Below are 24,351 nucleotides of genomic sequence, written 5' to 3'. Positions count from 1 at the left end.
CTTCTTGAGTAGTGTGGTTCTAGTCATCCTGGTATAGGAAGAATATCATTAAACTGGAGAGAGTTCAGAAAAGATTTACCAGGATATTATCAGAAATGGAGGGTTTGAGATATCAAAGTAGACTAGAATGACTGGGACTTTTTCACTGGAGCGTAGGACATTGTGGGGCGACCTTATTGAGGTTTATAAAATCATGAGGGGTACAGATAAGGTAAATGACAAGGGTCTTTTGTCTTGGGTGGAGGAGTTCAAATCTAAGAAGCATATTTTTAAGGTGAGACAATGTTATAAAGGACATGAGGGGCAACATTTTTTTTTACACAGTTCACATGTGGAATGAACTGCTAGAGAAAGTGGTGAATGCAGGTTCGGTTATAATGTTTAAAGACATTTAGATAAGTTCATGAATAGGAAAGATTTGGAGGGATATACGCCAAACACAGGCAGCCGGTACTAGTTTAGTTTGGGAACATGGTTGGTGTGAACAATTTGGACTTAAGGGTCTGTTCCATGCCGAATGACTCTGGTGTGAAAGTCAACTCTCCCGATTTCTGGCCTGACATTTTGCGTTTTCTACATAAGCACATGCAGTTTTTTTTCTTCACTAAGATTACTGATCAAATCAGTTTCTATCTGCTAGTTCAAGAATGAAACACGTGTAATATTAATTAGTTTCTGCTTGTTCAAAAGTTCTAATTCTTGAGCTAAGAAACATGAGAGAAAATCTTTTCTCCGCAGCATTTACTATTGGTTGACTTAGAAAGAAGCTGCAGCGCCAACTCACTTCAAGATTTAGTCTGCTCATAGCGGAGTAGGAAAATTTTTTCCTTAAGCTTCCAATTCCCTGTTTTAACATGGAAACGTTAGAGCTTCTACTTGGTGAAGCAAGGACAGAAAAACCTGACTATCATCCCATTTTAAATTTCTCTGCAGTATTTACTGCTTCGCTCACACCTTTGACCATCCTGCTCAGAACTACATTGCATTGTAGATATAATCGAAATCCAACCTCACGAAAGGTAGGAGGATGAAAACCCAGAATAAAAGTTCAAAGTTTAAGACTATGTAGTTAATTACTGCAGTTTAGTAAATGTGCTTAACAACACGTACACTCATCCCGTTTGCACACCCCCAGAACACTGTCGATAACATTCATTAACACTTTGCAAACGGTCAACCTTGTCATGTGAATGAAGAGCTCATGCTGAATACTGAATCTCGTGACTGGGTGCGGTGTCACGTGCTCGCATGCCCTCGCCAATCAGCGCTGAGAATGTATCGGCCTGGAACCGCAGTGCTTTATAAATGGAGGTGGCGCTCGCGAGTAGTTTAGAGCTTGGTCCCGGGAGAAGCGCGAGCTTTGTGTTTAGTTGTATTTGGAATTGTTTTTGTAACCATTGCTTTTTCAAATAATTCATTGAAGAAGGTGAGTAAGTGCCAGTTTGTTTTTTGTTTTAATAGAAAATGTACTGTAACGATGCGAATTAGCTGTTGACTGGGATGTTTTTAAGTCAGTTGCCTTGAAAAGCTGGAACACTGGGGTCAGTATTATGATCGATTTAGCTGCATTTTTTTTTTAAAAATTCCAACATATTTTGCTGAAATGTTTTGGCCTTTTCTTATCCGAGCGAATGTAATTGGGTTTTACAGCCTATTCCGCAGAAACACTAGTTCACTCGGTATGAAAATATGCCTTGGTTCGGTTACTAGTGGATCGATCGATTGGGTTTTGGGCGGTTTTCCAGAAATCCTTACGAAATGCTGCCTCATCGGTATCCCAGGCGCAGCTCCCATATGACGTTGTCTTCTGACTCCAAACAAATGCTTAGATGTATAACCAGGGAGTGAGAAGCCCTGCACAAAAAAAAAATTCCTAGTATAGCGAAAATTTAACCGATTGACTTCTTTGCCTGGAATGTGCCATTTTCCTTTATTACTAGCTGGACGAATAAACCTTGCATTCATATCGATCCGTTAGCTTTTTAAAATTTTCAGTGTATGTAGCTCTTGTATGTTGATATACCATATGATGGACTGCTCCCAAATTCTAATTTTTAAATACACTCCCTCCATCCCATGGAGGATGGGGAGAGAATAATATAAAGCTCTGACCTGATTATGCTACTCTAAATGTTGGGGGGGTGTGAACTTTTGTTCCTGATCGTCCGTAGGATGAAGATCTTCTATGTGTTTCCTTTATGCTTGATGGGAGTGTTTGCAGCCCCAAGCTTAGACCCTGAGTTGAATGAACCCTGGAAGCTGTGGAAGAGTTGGCATCGCAAAAGTTATGAGCAGGTAATGTAGTTCTGATGAATCTTGCGTAAGTTATTGGCTGAGTTTCCATCTGTATCAATCAGGAATCACAACCTGTGTGACTGACACAGAACTATGCATCTGTCTTCCTTTGTTTGTATCATTTGGCATGGCTGACCACACTTTTGTCCCATTGTTGCCCAGCTGGGCTGGATTATTCTTGCCTTGTTCCATTCTCTGCTACCTTGGTGATTTGAGTTCCTGAATCATTACTATGGTGTTCCCAAATGATCAACTCTTGGACATCTTGATGACATCGTTAAAATATGTAGTATTAATTCCTACATTTTTGGCAAAAGGACACCAAATGCTATACTGCGCCATTACCATTGTCTGGTAGCTTGCTGCACAGTGAGCATTGGGTAAGGAGATTGATCCTCTGTATTTGGCCACAGTGTTCTGGTCATGCAATGCCACTTTCAATTCTTAGCCTTGTTTTGAATCACTCCTGCTGCACTGTGCTGTATCTTGTGTAATCTCCCTGAACTTCTCAACCCTTCATCTGTCCTTTCTAATTTTGGCCTTTTGAACACATTGATTTTAATAACTTCATTATTGGCTGTGCTTTCAATTGTGTATGTTGTAAATTTATTATACTTTAGCTTTGACTAAACTTCTGTTCATCTGCTGTAATATCTCAGTTGGCTTGGTGTCAAGCTTGAGGCTATATTTTTGTCTTTCAGAGAGAAGAAGGTTGGAGACGAATGGTATGGGAAAAGAACCTTCGAAAAATTGAACTTCACAACTTGGAACACTCACTTGGAAAACATACATTCAAAATGGGAATGAATCACTTTGGAGACATGGTGGGTAGTTAGACATCTTGTTAGAAATGTTCAGTGTTCTAATCCCTAATTATACATGTGAAAATGATTACTGTATAATAAAGCTATTTTCAACTTTGTAACTTTTGAACTGGGAATGGTACAGTGTAGGGTGTGTCATCTCATTTGAATCCATTGTTGTGTTCCTTTTGTGATGTGTGCTTTCAAAGATAATTAAGTCAACTCACCTTAGGAATGTGTAGTACGTATGCTTAATGATATTGCTGTTTCACTTCAGTATGAAGTTTCTTGCTGTAAGAGCATGTTTTCTGCTTTGTAGACAAATGAAGAATTCAGACAACTTATGAACGGGTATAAGTCAAAACAAACTGTGAAGAAAGCTCAAGGTTCTCTATTTTTGGAACCCAACTTTTTGGAGGCACCTAGGAAGCTAGATTGGCGTCAACATGGATATGTCACTCCGGTTAAGGACCAGGTACATATTTATGAATAGTACAAAAGTACAATTGGTTTTACAAACTAAAAGCAATATAATAATGCGTCTTCTATTTTTGCAGGGTCAATGTGGCTCGTGCTGGGCATTCAGTACCACTGGAGCCCTCGAAGGTCAGCACTTCAGAAAGACTGGCAAGCTCGTCTCACTCAGTGAGCAGAATCTTGTAGATTGCTCTAAACCCGAGGGAAATGAAGGATGTAATGGTGGACTGATGGACCAGGCGTTCCAATATGTACAGGATAATGGTGGAATTGACTCTGAGGAATCCTATCCTTATCTTGGAACGGTAACTTTAAAAGCTTGCCATTCACCCAATGTATTTCTAGGTTTTCAGTGATTACTGTTCCAATGTAGCCGTACTTTTTTGTTTTACTCCTTTCCCATTTGCACATTACTGCAACAACGTGTTCGTGTAGTGCCTTTTTAACATGCTTTACAAAATATCCCAAGGTGCTTAAAAGGATCATTACAAAAGATATATCACAATGAGTTACATTTGGAGATATTGTATCAGCTATTCAGAAGCTTTGGCAAATGTGTAGATTTTTTATATTTTTTTAAAAAAAATATTGAGGTAGAAAGACTGGTTCAGGGAGGATCTTCCAGAATTTGGGGCTGAGGCAAATTGTGGAAGACCTAAAATTGAACGTATAAGGCCAAAATTAGAGCACAGATATTTCCAATGATTGTGGTGCTGGAACAGTTTGCCGCAATAGGAAGGAGTTGGGCTTCTGCCCTGCAGGATGTTTTTAAAACCAGAATAAGCATTTTTACATCAGTATTTTACTTGCTCCAGAACTGCTAGTGTAAGTTAACAAGCGCAGGGCACTCTGCGAGTTTAGACATGGGCAGCAGAGTTTTGGATGACCTTGGCTTTACAAGAGTGGAATGTAGATTAGTTGTCCATTAGAGTAGCATAATCCAGACATAAGAAATGACTTGATTTGCAAATTTCATCCATCATTGTCTGCAACTGAAAGTCAAGTGACATAATGACAATGGGCAATTTGTGTAGTTATGAGAATTGGAAACGTTTTTATTTTGGAATCAAATGTGATATCAGGTTTGTGAACAGACAACTTGAATTCAAACTTGTCAGAGATAGAGGTGGAGTTGGTTTAATTGGAGGCAATCATCTGCTCAGTGTGGAGTGGCAAATAAGCAGACTGAGTTGCTTTTCCTCTAAGAATAGGTGGCGTGGTGGTGGCGAAGAGCAGACAACGCTCTGCATGGATGTGAAAGATATTAATACTTTCAGACTGAGCAGGTTGCCTTTTAAGGAAAAGCTGTACAAGATTGGCTTGATTCTTATTGTATAAGATCCTGAAATGTCATGACTAGTGCACTTAAAGGAGGTTTCCGCCAATGGGTGACTTCAGAATTAGGGGATACCCTTTTTTAAAATTTGAGGGTTGCCCTGTGACGAGTGGAGAAGATAATTTTGAGGTTTGTGCAACTTTTGGAATACTGCCTCAAAAAAGGCAGTGAAGGTGAGGTAATTGAATATTAAGGGAGAGGTAGTTTTTTGTTTAGACAATGGAATTGAAGGTTATTGGGAGCAGATGGGAATGTGAAATTCAAAACACCAGCAGATGATAAATGATCCTATTGAGGGGAGCAGGTTCAAGAGGCCAAATTCCCTACTCCTGGTGTTAATTTTTATGATGCTGCTGAGGGGCAGCAGATCCATAAAAGGATGCAGGTCAAGATTCTCGGACTGTAGAGGTGGTAGGACAAGTACAAGAAGAGAAACCATCGTACGTGGTTCTCTGGCTATACCTAGATAAGCAAGATTGGAAGAAAAACTTTTTCGGGGAGGTGGAGATGTTGTGGTATTAGCTTTGCACTAGTAATCTAGAAGTCCAGGCTAATGTTCTGGGGACGTGGGTTTGAATCCAACCACAGCATAAAATCTGGATTTCTAAAGAAGGAAATCTACCATCCTATCTTGATCCAGCCTACATGTGACTCCAGACCCACAGCATTGTGGTTAACATATAACTACCCTGTGAAATGCTACACTTAAGGTTATTGTTATTGTTATAGTTATAAATTGGAAACTGAATTGCAAATGTTGTACTATTTAAAAGGCTGCAGTTATTCATAATTTGTTTGTCATATGCTCCATTACAAGATAGAAAATCTAGCACATGCATCTTTTCCAAAAACAATCAATTGCATCTAGCAATATAGCACAAAAATAAGCACCAGCACCAATGAGATTTTCTTTTTAAACTAAAGCTCTTGCCACATTAATTCCTGCAAAGTGCTTTTAAGTCTTGTCATGTCATCAGTGACAAATGATTCTGAAATGTGTTGGGACTGCAATTGTTCACAATTTACATAGATGATTTGGAGTTGGGGACTAGGTGTAGTGTGTCAAAGTTGGCAGATGACACTAAGATGAGTGGTAGAGCGAAGTTTGCAGAGGGATATAGGTAGGTTAAATGAGTGGGCTAAGGTCTGGCAGATGGAGTACAATGCTAAGTGTGAAGTCATCCAATTTGGTAGGAATAGCAGTAAAGAGGACTATAATTTGAACTATTGGTTTTAAAAAAAAGAGCTGCAGCATGCTGCTGTGCAGAGGGACCCTAGGTGTCCTTGTGCGTGAATCGCAGAAGGTTGGTTTGCAGGTACAACACGTAATTAAGGCAAATGGAATTTTGTTCTTTAATACTAGAGGGATTGAGTTTAAAAGCAGGGAGGTTATGTTGAAGCTGTATAAGGATACTGGTGATGCCACACCTGGAGTACTGTGTGCAGTTTTAGTCCCCTTGAAGGGATGTGCTGGCACTGCAAGGGTGCAGAGGAGATTCATTAGGTTGATTGTGGAGTTGAGATTTCTGCTTTGTGTATGAGTGATTACCAAAATTATGTGAAAATGTTTTTCTATTTCTACTAGTGCTGGCAACTTATTTGGAAGCCATTTACTGGCTCTTTATGTATATTGCAGCTTCTTAACAGGGCAGTTGTATAGCAACACAGAATGTTATGAATAATTGAATCTATTTTATCATCTGCTTCCTGACAAGATTTGTTAGTTTTGTTCCTTTCTCTTTAGAGTACGCTGCAGGATATAAACTTAGTCAGTTTACTTACTTGAAACAGTTTTTGCCTGTTTTGCTACATGCCTAATTCATGTTGTGTGTTCGACCAGGTTACTGTTGTGGATCCCATAGAACCTAATTTCCTATAGCTCATGTATCATGCCTTACTTTTATTATCTGAGAACCATTTATACTTGTTGTGTGCTAGTAAACAGATGTATTGTGAATCTGTGCAATAACTGTTAGCTGTCTATAAGCATGACCTGGGATATTTAGAACTTTTGAACCAATGGAGAACAATTATAACTGCCAGGGTAAAATACTTTTGGGGCAGTTCCTATTTGTGGATTCTATTTTGTTTTCTCTTGAGCATTTATTATGTGCCCTGTTCGCGTTTTGTTCTGGCACTGGTGGAATTGTAACAATGTCTCCTCGATGCATTTTGGGCAGGACTGAACACTTGTTTGACTGAAGTTTCGTTTATAGGATTGTTGAAGCCCAGTGTGATACCTTCACTGTCTCCTAGCTGCTGACACCAGCCGTGTATCTTAAACAATTCAGATTATGTTGTGTACTTATTCCAACGCCCAGAGTAACAATCCTTCTCTCCACCTGAGCTTTTCCAAAGGTCTTTTCCTAATGGATGCAGTGAGTCCCCACAGTATTTTTTTTTTTCCTCCTTTTGGCTGTAAACAGTTCTAATTTTGAAGCACTGATTTATTTTTTTTCCTGATCTGTGTATCTTGCTTTTCTATTCCAGGATGATAATCCTTGTCACTATGATCCCATGTACAATGCTGCTAATGATACTGGGTTTGTAGATATTCCCAGTGGTAAAGAGAGAATCATGATGAAAGCTGTTGCTACTGTTGGACCGGTTTCAGTAGCCATTGATGCAAGCCACGAATCATTCCAGTTCTATGAATCTGGTAAGAGTCATTTAGTGTGACTACTGGCACACAGTCACTAACAATTTGTCCAAGATTTAGTTTACCTGCTATAAAATTTCCTACTGGAAGTCTGAATAAATACAGAACACTTAGCAGGCCTGGAGTATTCATGGAGAGAGACAATTGATGTTTCAAGTCATGACCTTTTATGGAATGCCATGATTTGAAGTGTTAAGATGCTGTCACTCCAGTATGTTTGTATTGCTGTTTCTGGAGTGGTATTTTAGATTATTCTGACCCAGCTCCTGGTCTGTTCCCAAATGGAAAGATTTGGTCTTAGCTAGATACGTCAATGGGACGAGGTATCTGCATATAGTCTATCTGCCGTTTATGTATTGTAGATTTTGGTTGGCAACGTGCTCTTGTGCTCCAAAATGCTCATGTCCCAGGTGCCCTCACACCTGCTTGATGGTCATTCAGATGTGACTGTCAAAAGATGACTATTTGGGATGAAAATAAATCAAATTCAAAGTTGAAAGAAGTTAACCTGAGTTAATAAACTACCTTGGACACATTTTGGTGGGTTGGATGAGGGGAACTTGATGTGAAAATGATACCTTTTTTATATTGTCACACCCAGTAACAAACCATTTAAGTGAAAGAAAAATTATTCTATTTTTGTCTTAAGGCAAAGCTGGGCTGAATTTTTTTTCCCTTCTTTCCTCCTCCACTAATTTACCTAAGTCTGAAAATAAATATATCACCTGTGCTGCAGCATTCTTGGTTGACAATCCAACTGGCCATTCTGAGGAGTTAATGAATGGTCAGTCATATTGTAGCCGAGCTTCATACTGGGATTGCTTTTAGGATACAGAATACTAGCACTTTTTTTATATATAAACTGTTGAGGCCCATTACAGTGCCTGCAATTGCTTCTTCGGGCACATTGTTTCTTAGGCAGATGTGGGAAGCAGAATTGACTTCTGTACAACACTTGAAGCAAAATGGACAATGATAATAAACACTGACAGAAAACAAAAGCTGAATGCATGCACATTCATTGATCTTTCATAAAATCATAGTGCAGAACAGGCCTTTTGGCCCATTTGAGTCTGCACTCACAAAAAATACTACTAATTGTGCTAGTCCCTCCCTGCACTAGGTCTATAGCTTTCAATGTCATGTTATGACATTTCAGGTGCTCTACCAATTACTTTCTCAAAGGCTGAGGTTTCCTGCCTCAAATCCCCTGCCAAACAGTGCATTCTGAACTTTACCACCATTTTGGGTGCAAAAGCTTTTCCTTGAATCCCCTCCATTTCCTGCCTTTCGCTTTAAAATTGTTTTTTTTTTAAATTTTTCTCCTTTTTGAGTAAGGAGAGTCATTCCCTTCTATTTACATTTGTACATCTCTCTTTCATGCCACTCTTCTTTTTCTGCTCCAAAGAAGAAAACCTGAGCTCATCCAGTCTCTTCTTTGTTGCAATACTCCATTGCAGGCAAAGTCCTAGTGAAACAAGAACAAATTGTTGGAGAAACTCAGCAGGTCTAGTAGTCTGCTTATGATGGAATATTTTGTCAGTGCTGGTTTGAAACTTAATTTTTCTTTCATTGATAGGTATCTATTATGAAACTGACTGCAGCTCGACAGATCTCGACCATGGTGTACTAGTAGTAGGATATGGCTATGAAAAAGATGATGTAGATGGAAGTAAATATTGGATCGTTAAAAACAGGTACCCTTGATGAATAAGTGTAAAGTTTAACTTTAGATTTTGTCACCTATACTCAAGTATAGGCGTATAGTGGGAAATGTCTAATGTTGCCACAGTGTCATCTTGAGTACAAAGGTGGCTTGATACAAAACACTTGGGTACAAAGTAGTAAAACAAAAAGTTTTTAAAACGTTAAGCATTACAGGCCTTCATAGAATAAGTAGAAATTAAAGAAGGCAAGTTAACACTAATGTCCTTTTTAACTAGGAAAATTAAAGTTAAAAGTTCAGTCTTTGAGTGCTTGCTGGGGCCTCTTTCTTGTCTGAATACTTGTTCATTTTCCTTTTTTCCTGTTTTTGTAGCTGGAGTGACCAGTGGGGTGACAAAGGATATGTATTGATGGCCAGAGACAGACATAACAACTGTGGAATTGCCACGGCAGCCAGCTACCCTCTAGTATAAATATTGAATTGCCTTTGTTATAAGTTAATGTATTTCAAGATGCTGTGGTCAAGAAGGTTCAATAAGCAGGCTGCCTCTGGACATGAGAGTGTTCTGTTATTTCCCTGCAAGAACTGAATTCTTATCAGGAGCAGTTCTGATATTGCTGTTGGGCTCTGTGGTCAAACTAGTAAGCTCTCAATTGGAAGAAGACTGGTTTGATTCACTTAATTGGAAACCGATAGGAATATCATTTTTTCCTAAACAATGTAAATGTTAGCTTTCAACTAGTATTGTGTAATTCATGTTACAATTTTTAAAAAGCTGTCTTAAGAAGTACTTGATGCCAAATTGTTGTCTTAATAATGAGAAAAGGTTCAACTAACTGTCCTTTAGTGGTTTTAACTGTAATTGCTGAGCAATGCACACAATGTTGCTTTTATGTCCATTTTTTTTTTTTGTTATAATGAAATCTTCTAAATCTACATGTTTTGAGTAGCTGGTCTTTCTTATGGAACAATAAATACAATTGGAGCATTGGGTTAATCCAAAATACACCAGTTGTTGTGAATGAATTGCTTCTTAGATTAAAAACAATGGAAATGTTGATTTGGAGGATGTCTAGGTTTTCTGCCTTGCATCTCATAAAATAAGCCTCCAAAGTAGTAAAAATGGACTTCTCAGAACTGGTGACATCTGTGAGTACTAAAAATAAGGACAGGTTCCACTACCTGTTAACTTCAGATCTCCTGAAGGGGGAGAAATCAAACTCTAGTCTAACCCTTGGGTATTTCAATCTCCTGCTCGAGACTGCGTTTGAATAAGTACTGCACAACAGGATGCCGTTCAATCTGTGGTGTTTTGTTGGTTCTTTGCTGTTAGTTGCAAAGCTCTACCATCACTCATCTACCACTTTTTTTTTTCCCTGCAACTCCTTGTATTTTCTTCCCTTCGAGTATTTATCCAATTATCTGTTGAATCTGCTTCCAACTTAACTGACAATTCCACATGCCTTTTTAAAGTGGCTTTCTTATACTGACATTTCAAAGTGTTCATGTACTGCCTTATGAGGGTCATACTGTTCCTCACTTTTTGTTTTTTTTTAAATGCATTATTTAGCAAGGGCTCTCATATTATATAATGTTCTGGCAATGAGCTGCTGATGTGGCACTAGTATGATCTTAGTGGTGATCTGGACAACATGGGTGGTGTAAGTGTTTCCTTTTGCAATCGATAGTTAAACTCCATTCATGTGATGAGGGCATCAGTGGCAAGGCCTGCATTTATGTCTGTTCCTAATTGCTGCTCATTTATGATGTGCAGGTCTATAGAATAGTCCTGATTTGTGGTTCAACATGATATCTAGCTGACGTTCAGTATTTTGGCTGTCCTGATTTGTAATATTCAACAGTTTCTGTACCCTAACTCTTTCTTTTTTTTTTTTTGCTTTCCAGTATGACTTTTTTGCAAACACTTAGTTGCCTCTAGCTGTAGAATTGCATTGGCAACATGTTTTACAGAACACCTCTTCAGCCCATCAAATTCATCTGCCAAAACAAAACTAAGCATAGACTTAGATGTTCTGCGAAGCGGTCACCAAGTTCTGCCAGCAAAAAAGTCCCTGAGCTTCCCATTGCCTGCCACTTTAAGACACCACCCTGTTCCCTGGCCAACATTTGTCTCCAGCTTGCTGCAGTGTTCCAGCAAAGCTTAGTGCAAGCTGGAAGAACAACATCTCATTTTCTGCTTAAAGACCCTGCAGCCCTCTGGCCTCCATGGAGAGTTCAGGCACTAAAATTATTGAACTCCATGTCCTGCCCCACACACATCAGGCCTTGTTATCACCTAGTTTGCCATTATGCACTAGCTATTATTAGCAATTTAAAGCTATTCACTCTCCTTGCCAGATTGTTACCAACTCCTTTTGTCCAACTGTTCTTCTCTCTGTTTGAGCTCTAATCCCACCTATTGTTTTACTCCTTATCTCCTATTCTTATCCTATCTTCTGCACATAACTGACGGTAATTAGAAAAATGTCAGTTTGAGGAAGGGGCACCCAACCCAAAACATTAACTTTGATTTTTTTTTCTTCAGATGCTGTCAGATCCGCTGAGCTTTTGCAGCAATTTCTGTTTTTGTTCCCAATTTACACGAGTCCCACTTTACCACACTACGTCCAAAACTTTTGAATGTTATGAAATTTCAGGTGCTTGTGCTGGAACTTTTTATAGATTTTGTGCCTGTACTACCCTCTCCAGGCAACGTATTGTAGATCCCCATCATCCTCTCAAATTTGTCTCCTCAAATCTACTCTCGACCTTTGTTGGCTTTCCACTTTTTAAGTGTGTACCCTTAAACTAAAGGGAACAAATGCTTTTTATCCACCCTGCCCATGCCCCTCATAAACCTTTGCATCTCAATTAGGATACTCCACTTTCTCTGCTTAAAAGAAAACAACCTGAGTTTATCCAGAGATAGTAGGAACTGCAGATGCTGGAGAATCTGAGATAACGAGGTGTAGAGCCGGATGAACACAGCAGGCTGAGCAGTATCAGAGGAGCAGGAAAGCTTCTCTGCTGCTTGGCCTGCTGTGTTCATCCAGCTCTAAACCTTGTTATCTGAGTTTCTCCAGCCTCTCTTTGTAGCTGAAGTACTCCATCCAAGGCAATATCCTAGTGAATATCCTCTGATACAATCACACTTATCCTCTAGTGTGGTGACCATCCTGCACACTACTACAGCTGTAACCTAACCAAAGTTCTTTACAGCTCCAAACATAACATAACCTCTCTGCTCTTAAAACCTATGCTTCAACTGATAAAGGTGTGTCCTGTATACTGCCTTAACTATTAGCTTGCCCTGACACCTTAACAAATTTGTGAACAAGCACCCTAAGATCTCTCTTCCTCTGAACTTGTGTCCCACCATTCTCTTGAGTGCTCCCCTTGTCTTGTTACTTGTATTACCTCCTACTTATCAGGGTTAAATTTTATTTGATCAATACACTTATTTCCTTTTGAAACCTAAGACTTTCATCACTGCTAACCACCTACAAACTGAATTACCACCTCTTCTCCTTTTCCTTATCTCCTCTTCCCTGTGCCACCATGACATTGTAATTTATATTGGTTGCATATATTGTGATAAATAAGGAAACCAGGAACGATCCCTGTGGTATGCTGTTGGACTCTGGCCTCCAGTCACACAAACAGCCTTCTACTCTGTCTCTTGCCACTAAGCCCATTTTGGATCCATCCTGCCAAGTTATCCTGGATCCCATGAGTTTTTACCTTCTATGTAGGACTTGGGTCCCTAGCAAAACCCTTAATATAATTGATATGGATTCCAACATCATCTGCACACTCGGTCATTACCTCAGATTTGTTAGGCATGTCCTTCCTCTAACAAAGCTATGCTATCCCCAATCAAACCTTGCCTTTCTAATTGAAGATTAATTCTCTCCAAACTTTTTCAAATAGTTTCCTTCCACTGAGAGACTCACTGGTCCATAATTCCCTGGTTTATCTTCACCACCTTTCTTGAAAGTGGAATCACACTAACTGTTCTCCAGTGCTTTGGCACTTCTGTTGTGGCAAGAGAGGAATTAAAAATTTGGGTCAGGGCCCCAGTGACTTCCTCCTTTGTTTCCTGGCATATAGGAAGTAACCAAGAAGATTGATGGATGAGGATAGATGTAAGACATTGTTTAATTGAACTTAAGTAGAGCCTTTGAAAAGGTTCTGCACAGTAGACTTTTTAGTAAAGTCTGATTACCTGGAGTTCGGGTGAGCTTGCCAATTGGATACAAAATTGACTTAATGGCAGGGGACAGTGTGATGGTGGAGAGTTTTGTTTTGGGACTGGAGGCCTGTGACCAGTGTGTTCCACGGGGATTGATAGTGGGTTCACTTCTTTTGTTTGTCACTTATAAAATGATTTAAATGAGAAAATGGAAGGCATGGTTAGTAAGCTTGCAGATAACAACTAAATTGATGGTATAGTGGACTGTGAAGAAAGTTATTGAAGATTACAAAGAGATCTCGATGGGTTGATGGGCTGAAGATTGGCAGATGGGTTTAATTTGGATAAATGAGCTGTTGCATTTTGGTGAAACAAATGAGGACAGGACTTGTACAATTAAAAGTAGGGCCTTGGGTAGTGCTGTACATCAGAGACCTAGGAGTTGAAGGGTACATTATTCTGAGGTTTGCATCACATATGTGGGGTGATTAAGGTGTTTAGCATTGCCTTCATTGCTTTGACCTTTTTTAATATAGGAGTTAGGACATTGTGTTGAGGTTGTACAAGATGCTAGTGAGGGCTCTTCTGGAGGACTGTGTCCAGTTCTGGCTGTCTTGTTACAGGAAGGATATTAATAAGCCGGAGAGGGTTCAGAAGAGATTTACCAGAATGTTGCCAGGAATGACATGTTTGAGTTATAAGGAGAGGCTGGAGAGCTTGGGATTGTTCTCACTGGAGCATAAGAGGTTGAGGGGTGACCTTTTGTAGAGGTTTATAAAATTGGTGTATAGATAAGATGAATAGCAGGTGTCTTTTCTCTAGAGTGGGGGATTTCCAAGATTAGGGGACACATTTTTAAGGTGACAGGAGAGAAATTTTAAAACATGAAGGGCAGTTTTTTTTTTGTGTGCTTCGTGTGGAATGAACTTCCAGAGGAAGTGGTGGATGTGGGTACAGTTACAACATTTAAAAGACACAAGTATATGAATAAGAAATGTTTGGAGGAATATGGGCCAAGTGCAGGCAGGTGGTACTAGTTTGGGATTAAGGTCAGCATAGACTGGTTGGATTGAAGGTTCAGTTTCTGTGCTGTATGGCTCTAACTCATTCAGATCTGGGATGTGTTCACTTTGCCAAAATCTCCTCCCTCTATTATCAACCTGCTCAAGAACCTCACAATCCATCTTCCTGAATGTTTACCTATATGTGTCTTCTGAGAGAGAACAGATGTGAAGCCTTCATTTAAAACACTACCAACATCCTCCAACTTCATGCACAGATTTCCCCTTTGGTCCCTACTGTTTCATTTGGTTATTCTGATCCCTTTTTGATTTACTTGCAGTATATTTTGTGGTCCTCCTCCATCTTGCCTGCTAGTGTTCTTTTCATGCCTCTTTTTATTTTCCTCCCAACACCAGCACTTTCTACATTCCACAAGGGCCTCTGTTAATTTCCTCCTTTGCATGTGTTTACATGCCTTTCTTTTTTTCCTTTTTATCCCGCCCTGAATATTCCTCGATACCCAAGGCTGTCTGGGCTGGTTGCCCTGTTTTAACCCTAAAGGAAATATGTTGGGCCTGTACTCGTCCACCAATTCCCTTTTCGACACACTCCCTGCTACTGTCCTGCTCTAGATTCACCTTTTGAGGAGCTGTTTCCAGTAGCCAGATCTGTCTGATTAAAATAAAATCTGCCTTCCCCAATCTATAAAAGCTGTTTTTTTTTTCCACAGACCATCTTTCTCCATTACAAATCTAAAATGTGCAATGTTGTGGTTGCCATCACTAAAATGCTCACCCACTACCACCTCCAGCATCTTCCAGCTGCATTCTCCAGAATGAGGTCCAGCATTGCATTGTTCCTTGTCAGACCGATGTGGATATAGAAAGCTTTCCTCGTTACGTTTCAAGAAATCTGTCCCCTTTGAACTTTGTTATCGATTATCCCAATTAATGTTAGATGTTGAAATCTTCTAATTACCCTAATATTGTTTGTGCATACCTCAGTAAGTTGTCTACATATCTGCTCAATTGCCTGCTGATAGTCTGGGGGCCTGGAATACATTTTTAAGTGTGACTGTCCCCTTTCATTCCTAAATTCTACCCATATAATCATCTTGGATTATATTGTTGCTTTTTTATTCCACTAACTAACTAACTCCTTAATTATTAATGCCATACCCTCCCTCTTTCTGCCTGACGATTCTATACTGCAGAATTTTGATTGCCCCTCCTGTCTCTTTTAATCACACTGCTCTGGCAGTGCATTGCAGTCCTACATGTCAATCATCTGTCATCTTAACTCATCTGTCTTTATTAGAAAAAACCTTTTGGTTCTGGACTTGCGTAGATCTGTTTCTAATTTAATATTTGTTTCTTTTTATTCATGAAATTCTGGGGCAATTCCAGTAGCTGTCTTTTTTTTTTATCATAAACTTCAACTAAGTCCCTTCATCTTGAGTGTTAGTTTGGTGTGTCAAGCCAACTGAATTCTATACTCTAAACACCATTTGTTTTAATTATAGTAGCCCTTGCCAGTATGATGAAGCCCAGAAAATCCAGAAACACTGTTTTTGTAGAGCTGGTCTTTAATGACTGTATAGAAGCAATAGATCTTCCTTTCCATCCATTATTGCTTTCATATTTCCATCACTACATCCAACATATGTTTACAATTTTATTAGGCCACTACCCCTATCTTGCACTTTTCAATTCACTATTTCATAGATACAGGAGTAGGCCATTCAGCCCTTCAAGCCTGTTCTTTCGATGAGATCATGGCTGATCTGTGACCTAACTCCATATACCTACCTGCCTTTGGCTCATTTCCCTTATTACCTTTTTGTTTGATTAAAAAAATTATCCATCTTGCATTTAAAATTAACAAGTGACCCAGCATCCACTGCCATTTGTAGAAAAGAGTTTCAAACATCTACCATTTGAAGTAATGCCTAATATCTTTCCTGAATGGTCTGGCTCTAATTTTTAGACCATACCCCCTAGTTCTAGAATCTGCAACCAGTGGGGATAGTTTCTTTATCTATCCTGACATTTCCTGTTAGTACTCTTTTAATCTTTGATGACATCACCCCTTAACCTGCTAAATTCTAGGGAACATGGGCCTAATTTGTATAATCTCTCCTCTTAATCCCTGAAGTTCAGGCATCATTCTTGTAAATTCAGTGCAAGGTCAATATACCATTCCTAAGGTGTAGTGCCATATCAGTTCACGGTACTCCAAGTGAGCTCTAACCAGATATTTATAACCGCAGCAAAACTTCTGCATCCTTGTACTCTAGTCCTCTAGATATAAAGGCTAGTATTCCATTAGCTGCCTTGATTATTTTCTGCACCTGTTTGTGACATTTAAAGAGCTATGCCAGGGAGTGATGAGAACACATCTATCAGAGAAAGGTGCTAAAAAGACTAAGATGATCACAGGTACATGTTAGTTGCAGGAGCATGTCACTCAGCCCCTCAAGTCTGTACTGCCATTTTAATAAGATTATGGTTGAATGATTTGAAACTTTCTCCTCTTTCCCACCGATCCCTGATAACCTGTTTAACTCTGCCTTAAAAAAAATCCAAAACCTATGCTCTCAACATCCTTTTTAGAAGGAAGAGTACCAAAGATGTTCGACACCAAGGGGAACTTTCACCTCAGTGCCTTTAAGTGGTGACCTCCCATTCTAGGTTCTCCTACAACAGGAAACATTCTGTCTATATCCACCCTGTTGAACCCCTCAGAAATGCATCTTTCAAGTGAGTCTTTTTATTTGTCTAAACTGCAATTAGTATCAACCCAGCCTGACTAAACTATCCTTGGAAGATAACTGTCCCATTCCAGTTAATAGCTTAGTAACAGCCTTCTTTGAACAGCATTTTGACACACTTGCATGATTGCTAAAACAAAGATGCTTAGCACTTCAAACATGGTTCATCAGTGCACCTTATAACTGAAACATAACATCTTTATTCAATTTTCCCTGCAATAAATATAACATTCTATTATCACAGAATCCCTGCGGTGTGGAAACAGGCCAGTTAGCCCAACAAGTCCCCACTGCCCCTCTGAAGAGCATCCCACCCAGACCCATTTCCCATGTGTAACCCACCTAACCTAAACATCACTGGGCACTATGTGCAATCTGGCATGGCCAATTCACCTACCCTGCACATCTTTGGACTGTGAGAGGAAACCAGAGCACCTGGAGGAAACCCATGCAGACACGGGGAGAACGTGCACACTCCATACAGACAGTCACCCGAGGATGGAATCGAACACGGGTCCCTGGTGCTGCAAGGCAGCAGAGCTGCCCCATAGTTTAACTAATTACTTGCTACACCTATGTACAAGCCTTTTCTAATTCATGCATGAGGGCACCCAAATCCTTCTGCATTTCAGAGCTCTACAATATCTCAAGTTGGGGTTTTTTTTGTTTATTCTTTGCAAAATGAACAATTTAATATTTTCCTACACTCTAATCCGTTGGTCAGTTTGTTGCCTACTTACATAACCTGTCTATATGTCTGTAGTCTCCTGATGTCCTTTTCACAACTTACTTCCTGACCTTTACCAATTTTGTGAGCACATCTCTGTCCCTTCATGTAAATAATTTACATTATTTGTAAACAGTTGAGGTCCTGTCAGTCATTATGTCTCACCTACCAGGAGGCAATCTATTTATGATTATTTTCTCTTAGCCTGCCAACAATTCTATCAATGGACAACATGCTACCCCCTACATTGTAACCTTTTGTTTTCTGCAATGACCTTTTGTGGCACGTTATCAAATGCCTTCTGGAAATCTAAGAACAGTGTCCATTGTTTTCCTTAGTCCACAGTACAAATTAGCCCCTCAAAGAACTCCAGTATATTGGTCAAATTTGATTTTCCTTTCACAAAACCATGTTGGTTCTGCCTGAACACTGTAATCTTATCCAGGTACCCTGTTAAACTTATTTAGTGACAGCTTGTAATATTTTCCCTATGATAGATGTTAAACTAACTGGCCTATAGTTTCTTAAGATTTATCATGATCCAATCTAATGAGACCAGTCTGAGTAAAATGAGTTTTGGAAATGTAAAACCGATTATACTAAACTTAATTTAAAACCAAGTATATCGCAAGCCACTTTTTAAAAAAAAGACAATAGAATGGCCTTTTGACAATGTGTGGTTCTAACAATTTGCTCAGGAAAATCACAATCACCAGACAAGAGATACTGAGTTTCTCCTTCCTATTCAATTTTAGATTTATCTTTAATTTTGCATCTGTCATCGTTATAGAGCATTCAAGTAACATGGCAGAAATTAAGAAATAACAGATGCATTGAACAGATTTTCTATTAATAATTCTTCATTCTCACTTTCTACATGACTAATGCTAACATTGTTAACTCTTCAAATATTTATATATTGGCTCAATCTTATGTGGTTTCTCTTAGGGTCAGCTGGATTGAGACTTTTTTTGAGTGTTTCTTGCCAAGAGGCCAAGCGAATTCTCTTGCCATATCTTAGCACATTAACTATGTACTTTGCTCCTTTAGTGTCTCTCTCGCATGATTCTATCTCCATTGTACTGTGCACCATTCCCACAACACACCACGCAGTAAATATCTGTTGAAAGACTGGCATCTCTGATAACTGCCTTTTTTTTTAAAAGATGGATATGTATCCAGACAAATGTTAGTACGCCAGTGCAGGGCAACACTGGACATGTAATGGCACAGTAGCTACGAAGCTATGCTGTTCAGAGACATGCATTCTTATTCTCTTGCTATTTATTGCTTAGCCACCAGGCCACACAGTTTACCTATCCTTCGCTGCAACCTTTCTAAACATCCAAAGTCACCACTATTTGGTTCCCCAGTAACCACGGGAGATCTGCAGCTCATCATTGTCCAGTGGGAGACGTCATATGTAGGCAAGCAATTGGACAATTCCAAACAGCTTTTATTTCCAGCCAGCAAAAACAAATACAAACAAAGAGAGGCTGAAGGTCACCCCCATAATGCAATTATGATGACCAACAACAATTTTACGTTCCACAGTGGCTTGCTGCACCAGCTTTAGGCAGCAGAAACTGGGTATCAGGTAGGTTCTGTCTGGTTTGTAGTACCCAGTGCAGTTGAGCTCTGCCATACACAAGGACAGGTCCTTTCTCCCCAGTGTCTGTGTCTGCCTCTTAGAAGGTTGCTCCAGGTCTCTCGGTTCATCAGCCTCTATCACATCACCATGTTGCCTGCTGTAATTGTGCAGTGCACAGCACACCAGGATGATGCCCAGACAGAGTGTAGCACTACACTGAAGGGATCCAAAGCCAGCATTCACCTTTTTACATCATTGCTGCTAACTTCCACATCATTGAGGTGCCAATTTTACATTTGCAACCAAATTGCCTTTGACCAGCATTTGAAGCCTAAGCACAATAACTCTGCGTGCGGTGCAAATGGTTGAAGAAATTGCAGGAAATTAAATACAGCTGCAGTTTGCAAACAGCTGCTAAGGTACTTACGTATTCAATATCTTAATGACTGGCCGATGTGGATCTCACATTCTCCCATCAAACTGATGCTGGCTCCACTTACACTTGGTGTTATCCCAGCCATTTTCCAGTTGCAGTTAGCACCTAGTAAACGTCAAATATCAGCGGGAAAGACAGCTTGCGGTGGACGTATCAGGACCAGTCCCATTTTGGTTGCCAGGTACACCTTCAGAACTTCTGTGTCCCTTACCTTGCACTATCCTGACAGTCCACTTTCAACAACCTTTTCACAACCACCCCTCCCACCCCACTCCACTACCATTTGGAGACCTTTTGCATTGAACTTTGCCTGCTGCTGTCCTTACGGTCACCTGATCCCCAACATTACACTTTAATGATGCCCATCCTTATCCACCATGATCCTCCAGTGGAGGTCACTGCCAATGATCCCCACTACTGCCTATCACTCCCTCAGTTGCTGTTCTGCCTATCCTCCTGTACCCGGAGTTACAATCGACTCCATCATTGTCCTTGTCCCCACCATTTTCCCCTGCCGTCTTGACTGCCCCACCTCCTTATTAGTCAATGCACAGACCCCAAAAGACTATACTTGTTCCACACCTCTGACTTGATTGACAGCTGTCTTTACAGCTCCCTGTTATATGATTACCCTGACTTTGTGTGATTGGATGTAGGAGTGGAAGGGTGGATTAGTAAGTTCGCGGATGATACGAAGGTGGGTCAAGTTGTGGATAGCGTGGAGGGCTGTTCTAGGTTACAAAGGGACATTGATAGGATGCAGAGCTGGGCTGAGAAGTGGCAGATGGAGTTTAACCCTGAAAAATGTGAGATGATTCATTTTGGAAGGACAAATTTGAAAGCAGAATATAGGGTTAACAGAAAGATTCTTGGCAGTGTGGAGGAGCAGAGGGATCTCGGGGTTCATGTCCACAGTTCCCTGAAAGACGCCACCCAGGTGGATACAGTTGATAAGAAGGCGTATAGTGTGTTAGCTTTCATTAATAGATAGATTGAGTTCAAGAGCCATGAAGTTATGCTCCAGCTATACAAAACTCTGGTTCGGCCACATCTGGAGTGTTGTGTCCAGTTCTGGTCGCCTCATTACAGGAAAGATGTGGAAGCATTGGAAAAGGTGCAGAGGAGATTTACCAGGATGTTGCCTGGAATGGAGGGAAGGTCTTACGAGGAAAGGTTGAGAGAGCTAGGGCTTTTCTCTTTAGAGCGACGGAGGATGAGAGGTGACTTGATAGAGGTGTACAAAATGATCAGAGGTATAGATAGAGTGGACAGCCAGAAACTTCTTCCTAGGGCGGAGGTAGCTATTACGAGGGGGCATAGTTGTAAAATGAGTGGAGTTAGATATAAGGGAGACGTCAGAGGTAGGTTCTTTATTCAGATAGTGGTAGGGGCATGGAAAGCATTGCTGGAGAGGGTGGTGGAGTCGGCCTCATTAGGGGCATTTAAGCTGCTATTAGATAGGCATATGGATGATAGTATAAGGTAGGGGTGGAGGTTAGATAGACCTCAGGTTTAGGGTAAAAATTTGGCACAACATCATGGGCCGAAGGGCCTGTACTGTGCTGTACTGTTCTATGTTCTATGTTTTAGGTAAAGTTGCCATCGTCTTACCAGACCATAGGCTGCTTTCTTGTTAGATAGAGATAACTAATGGTGGTTTAACCTGGACTTTTCCAGAATCTAAAAATTCCTGGAGGTTTAATACCAATGCATTCAGTATCTCTGTAGCTACTTCTTTTGACATCTTAGGATGCATCCCATTGGGTCCAGGGACCTTATCAATCTTTAGCCCCCATTAACTTCCCTTAGACTTTTTCAGTAGTGATAGTTATTGTTGTTATTTCCTTTTGCCCTTTGATTATTCAGTACCTTGAGATGCTATTGGTGTGTGGTACTGTGAAGACTGATGCACAGTTTCATTCAACTCTTCTGCCACTTCCTGGTTCCCTGGATCCTCAACTATTTCTGCTGCTAAACTCCTTTCCCAGCCCATTATAGCCAGCTCTGCCCTCATTTCTTTGCAATTACCATTGTTTAGCACAGTTGCTTCCAACCCGAGTTCCTTCCTCTCAAACTGTTAAATTCTGTGATATTATGTCACTGTTTCTAAGTGGATCCTTTACTCTGATATCATTTTATTAAACTTGCCTCATTACACATCACCAGATCCAAAATAGCCTGATCCCTGGTTGGATCTACCACATTATGTTCTAGGAAATTGTCCTGAATACACTCTGAATTCTTCCTTATGGCTTCCTCTGCCAATCTGATTGTCTCAATCTACAAGAAGATTAAAGTCACCCATGATTTACCTACTCTTTGTTACATGCCCTCATTCTTTCCTGATTTATTCTATATTCCACCATTCTAGTTACAGTTAAGGGGCCTGTAGACTACTCCTGCCAGTATCTTCCTGCCCTTTTTATTTCTTATCTTCCATCTGGATTCTACATCTTCCAATTCAAGATCATTTCTTGCTATCATACGTAGTCTATCCCATACCAGCAATGCTATTCCACCACACTTTCCTTTCATCCTGTCCTTTTAATAAGTCACGTAACCTGAACATTTAGTTCTCATCTTTGATCTCTTTGTAACCATGTCTCTGTAATGGCTATATGATCATACCCATTAACCTGGATTTGTGTGGTTAATTCATCTATTTTGTTTCAAATACTAATTCCAAATACTACACACATTCAAATAAAGAGTCATTAATTTTGCCTTTTTACCAGTATTTCCACTTTTAACCATATTTACTGCTGTTTTTCTATGTTTGTCTCCTCTGGTCCATCCTGTCCCAATTTGGATTTCATTATCCAATTAGCTTCTCTGTCATTCTGCCAGATCCTCTTACTTTATAAGTCTACATTTCTCCTCTCCCAAACTCTTACACTAACTAGCCTATTTTTTAAAAATTAAAACTACTCGCCTGTTTATCTCCCTCCCTATTCAAATAAGTGTGTCAAGGGCAGTTTTCCAATATTCTTAAAAAAATTTTCTGTAAAGCTTCTTGGAAGATTACTATCAGTACATTCAGTTTGTCTGTCGTTACTTCCTTCAACATTTTAAAATTTCTTGCAAGTTTGCCTTCATAATTTATTTTATTTTTTTGTGGTCTTCAATTTTATTGTGATATTGAAAATGAAGTGTTTCCCCAAGGAAATCATACAAGTCTTTAGATAAAAACAGAAAGTATACCTAATGTCACCCTCACTCATTTGGTTCAAGTGTAATTATTTCTGCCTTAAAACCATTTAACGATTCTGTTTATACCACCCTTTTGAGGAGAGAATTCCAAAGACTCATGACCCTCTGTGAGGGGAAAAAAAAACTCCTTATCTCTGCCTCAAATGGGCGACCTCTTATTTTTAATAGCACACCCTAGGTTTCCCTCTTCTCGCAAGAGGAAACATCCTTTCCACTGCGATCCTGTGAAGACCCTTCAGGATTTTGTATGTTTCAGTCAAGTCACCTTTTATTATTCACTGGAGTTAGAAGATTATAATTACATGAGGGAGAAAAGCAAGTTTTCGCTGCCACTCGAACACAGACCATTTGTGTAGCTGATGGTGGAAGAACCAGATATTTATCCTTTGGGTGAGCACTGGTGATGTAAAGGTGCTGTACAATTGATTGGCTAATGAGGTATGGATTCTGGATTGATGAACTAAGATCAGAAAAATGACCTTTTTCTTTTGTATAGTCTTTTAGTCTTGCATCCAGATATTAGCATTTTATTGAATTACATAGGAGCAGAAGGAGGTCATTAGGCCCTTTGATCCCGCTCCACCATTCATCATGATCATGGCTGGCTGTTCAACTCAATAGCCTAATCCTGCTTTCTCCCCATAACCTTTGATCCCATTCACTCCAAGTGCTATTTCTAGCTGCCTCTTGAATACATTCAATATTTTGGCATCAACTGCTTCCTGTGGTAATGAATTTCACAGATCACCACTCTTCGGGTGAAGAAATGTCTCCTCATCGTTGTCCTAATTGACCAAGTTTAGGATGGTTCCTTGGTTAGGCAGCCTCTGACTAATCAGCATTATATACAAAATAATGAACTACAGTATTGGTTTAACTTAACAGAGTATTAAATAAATTGTTTCACAATACACTTTTAAGTGATTGTGTTGCTTTGTAGATAAAAGTTAGAAATTGTGTCACTGTGTCTCTGCTTTTTCCTGGCTAGATTTAAAATAAAACAAACCTCTACAAACAGTCGTTTTTTTAAAAGCGTTGTTGCTAATTGGGTTAGCTACTACAATTACACAATTTCAGCAGTCTACCAAATGGGATGAAAATAGTCTATACCTTGGAAGCATGAAAGACCCCATCTTGTATCAATTCACACCAACCTGAAACTTTTCAAATGTTTCTGGAATGGGGCA

The 24,351-nt window shown here is 39.8% G+C and overlaps 1 protein-coding gene across 2 annotated transcripts; it reads left to right on the top strand.

Moving 5' to 3' along the window:
* The first annotated feature begins 1,311 nt into the window (after positions 1-1,311).
* On the top strand, positions 1,312-10,244 carry ctsla (cathepsin La). 2 transcript variants are annotated; one of them, XM_020527233.2, is made up of 8 exons: positions 1,312-1,426; positions 2,172-2,295; positions 2,997-3,119; positions 3,418-3,573; positions 3,656-3,880; positions 7,402-7,570; positions 9,150-9,267; positions 9,609-10,244. In XM_020527233.2, exons 2-8 carry the CDS (start codon positions 2,173-2,175, stop codon positions 9,706-9,708), a joined length of 1,014 nt encoding a protein of 337 aa, XP_020382822.1. In that variant the 5' UTR covers positions 1,312-1,426; position 2,172; the 3' UTR covers positions 9,709-10,244. The 2 variants fall into 2 exon arrangements, with proteins under 2 accessions (XP_020382822.1, XP_048450977.1); XM_048595020.1 differs by lacking the exon at positions 2,172-2,295 and having other exon boundaries at positions 1,338-1,426.
* Positions 10,245-24,351: the final 14,107 nt, after the last annotated feature.

The sequence above is a fragment of the Rhincodon typus genome, chromosome 3 (assembly GCF_021869965.1).
Source record: "Rhincodon typus isolate 14 chromosome 3, sRhiTyp1.1, whole genome shotgun sequence".
Taxonomy (NCBI): Eukaryota; Metazoa; Chordata; class Chondrichthyes; order Orectolobiformes; family Rhincodontidae; genus Rhincodon; species Rhincodon typus.
This window is presented reverse-complemented; position numbering and strand designations above follow the sequence as displayed.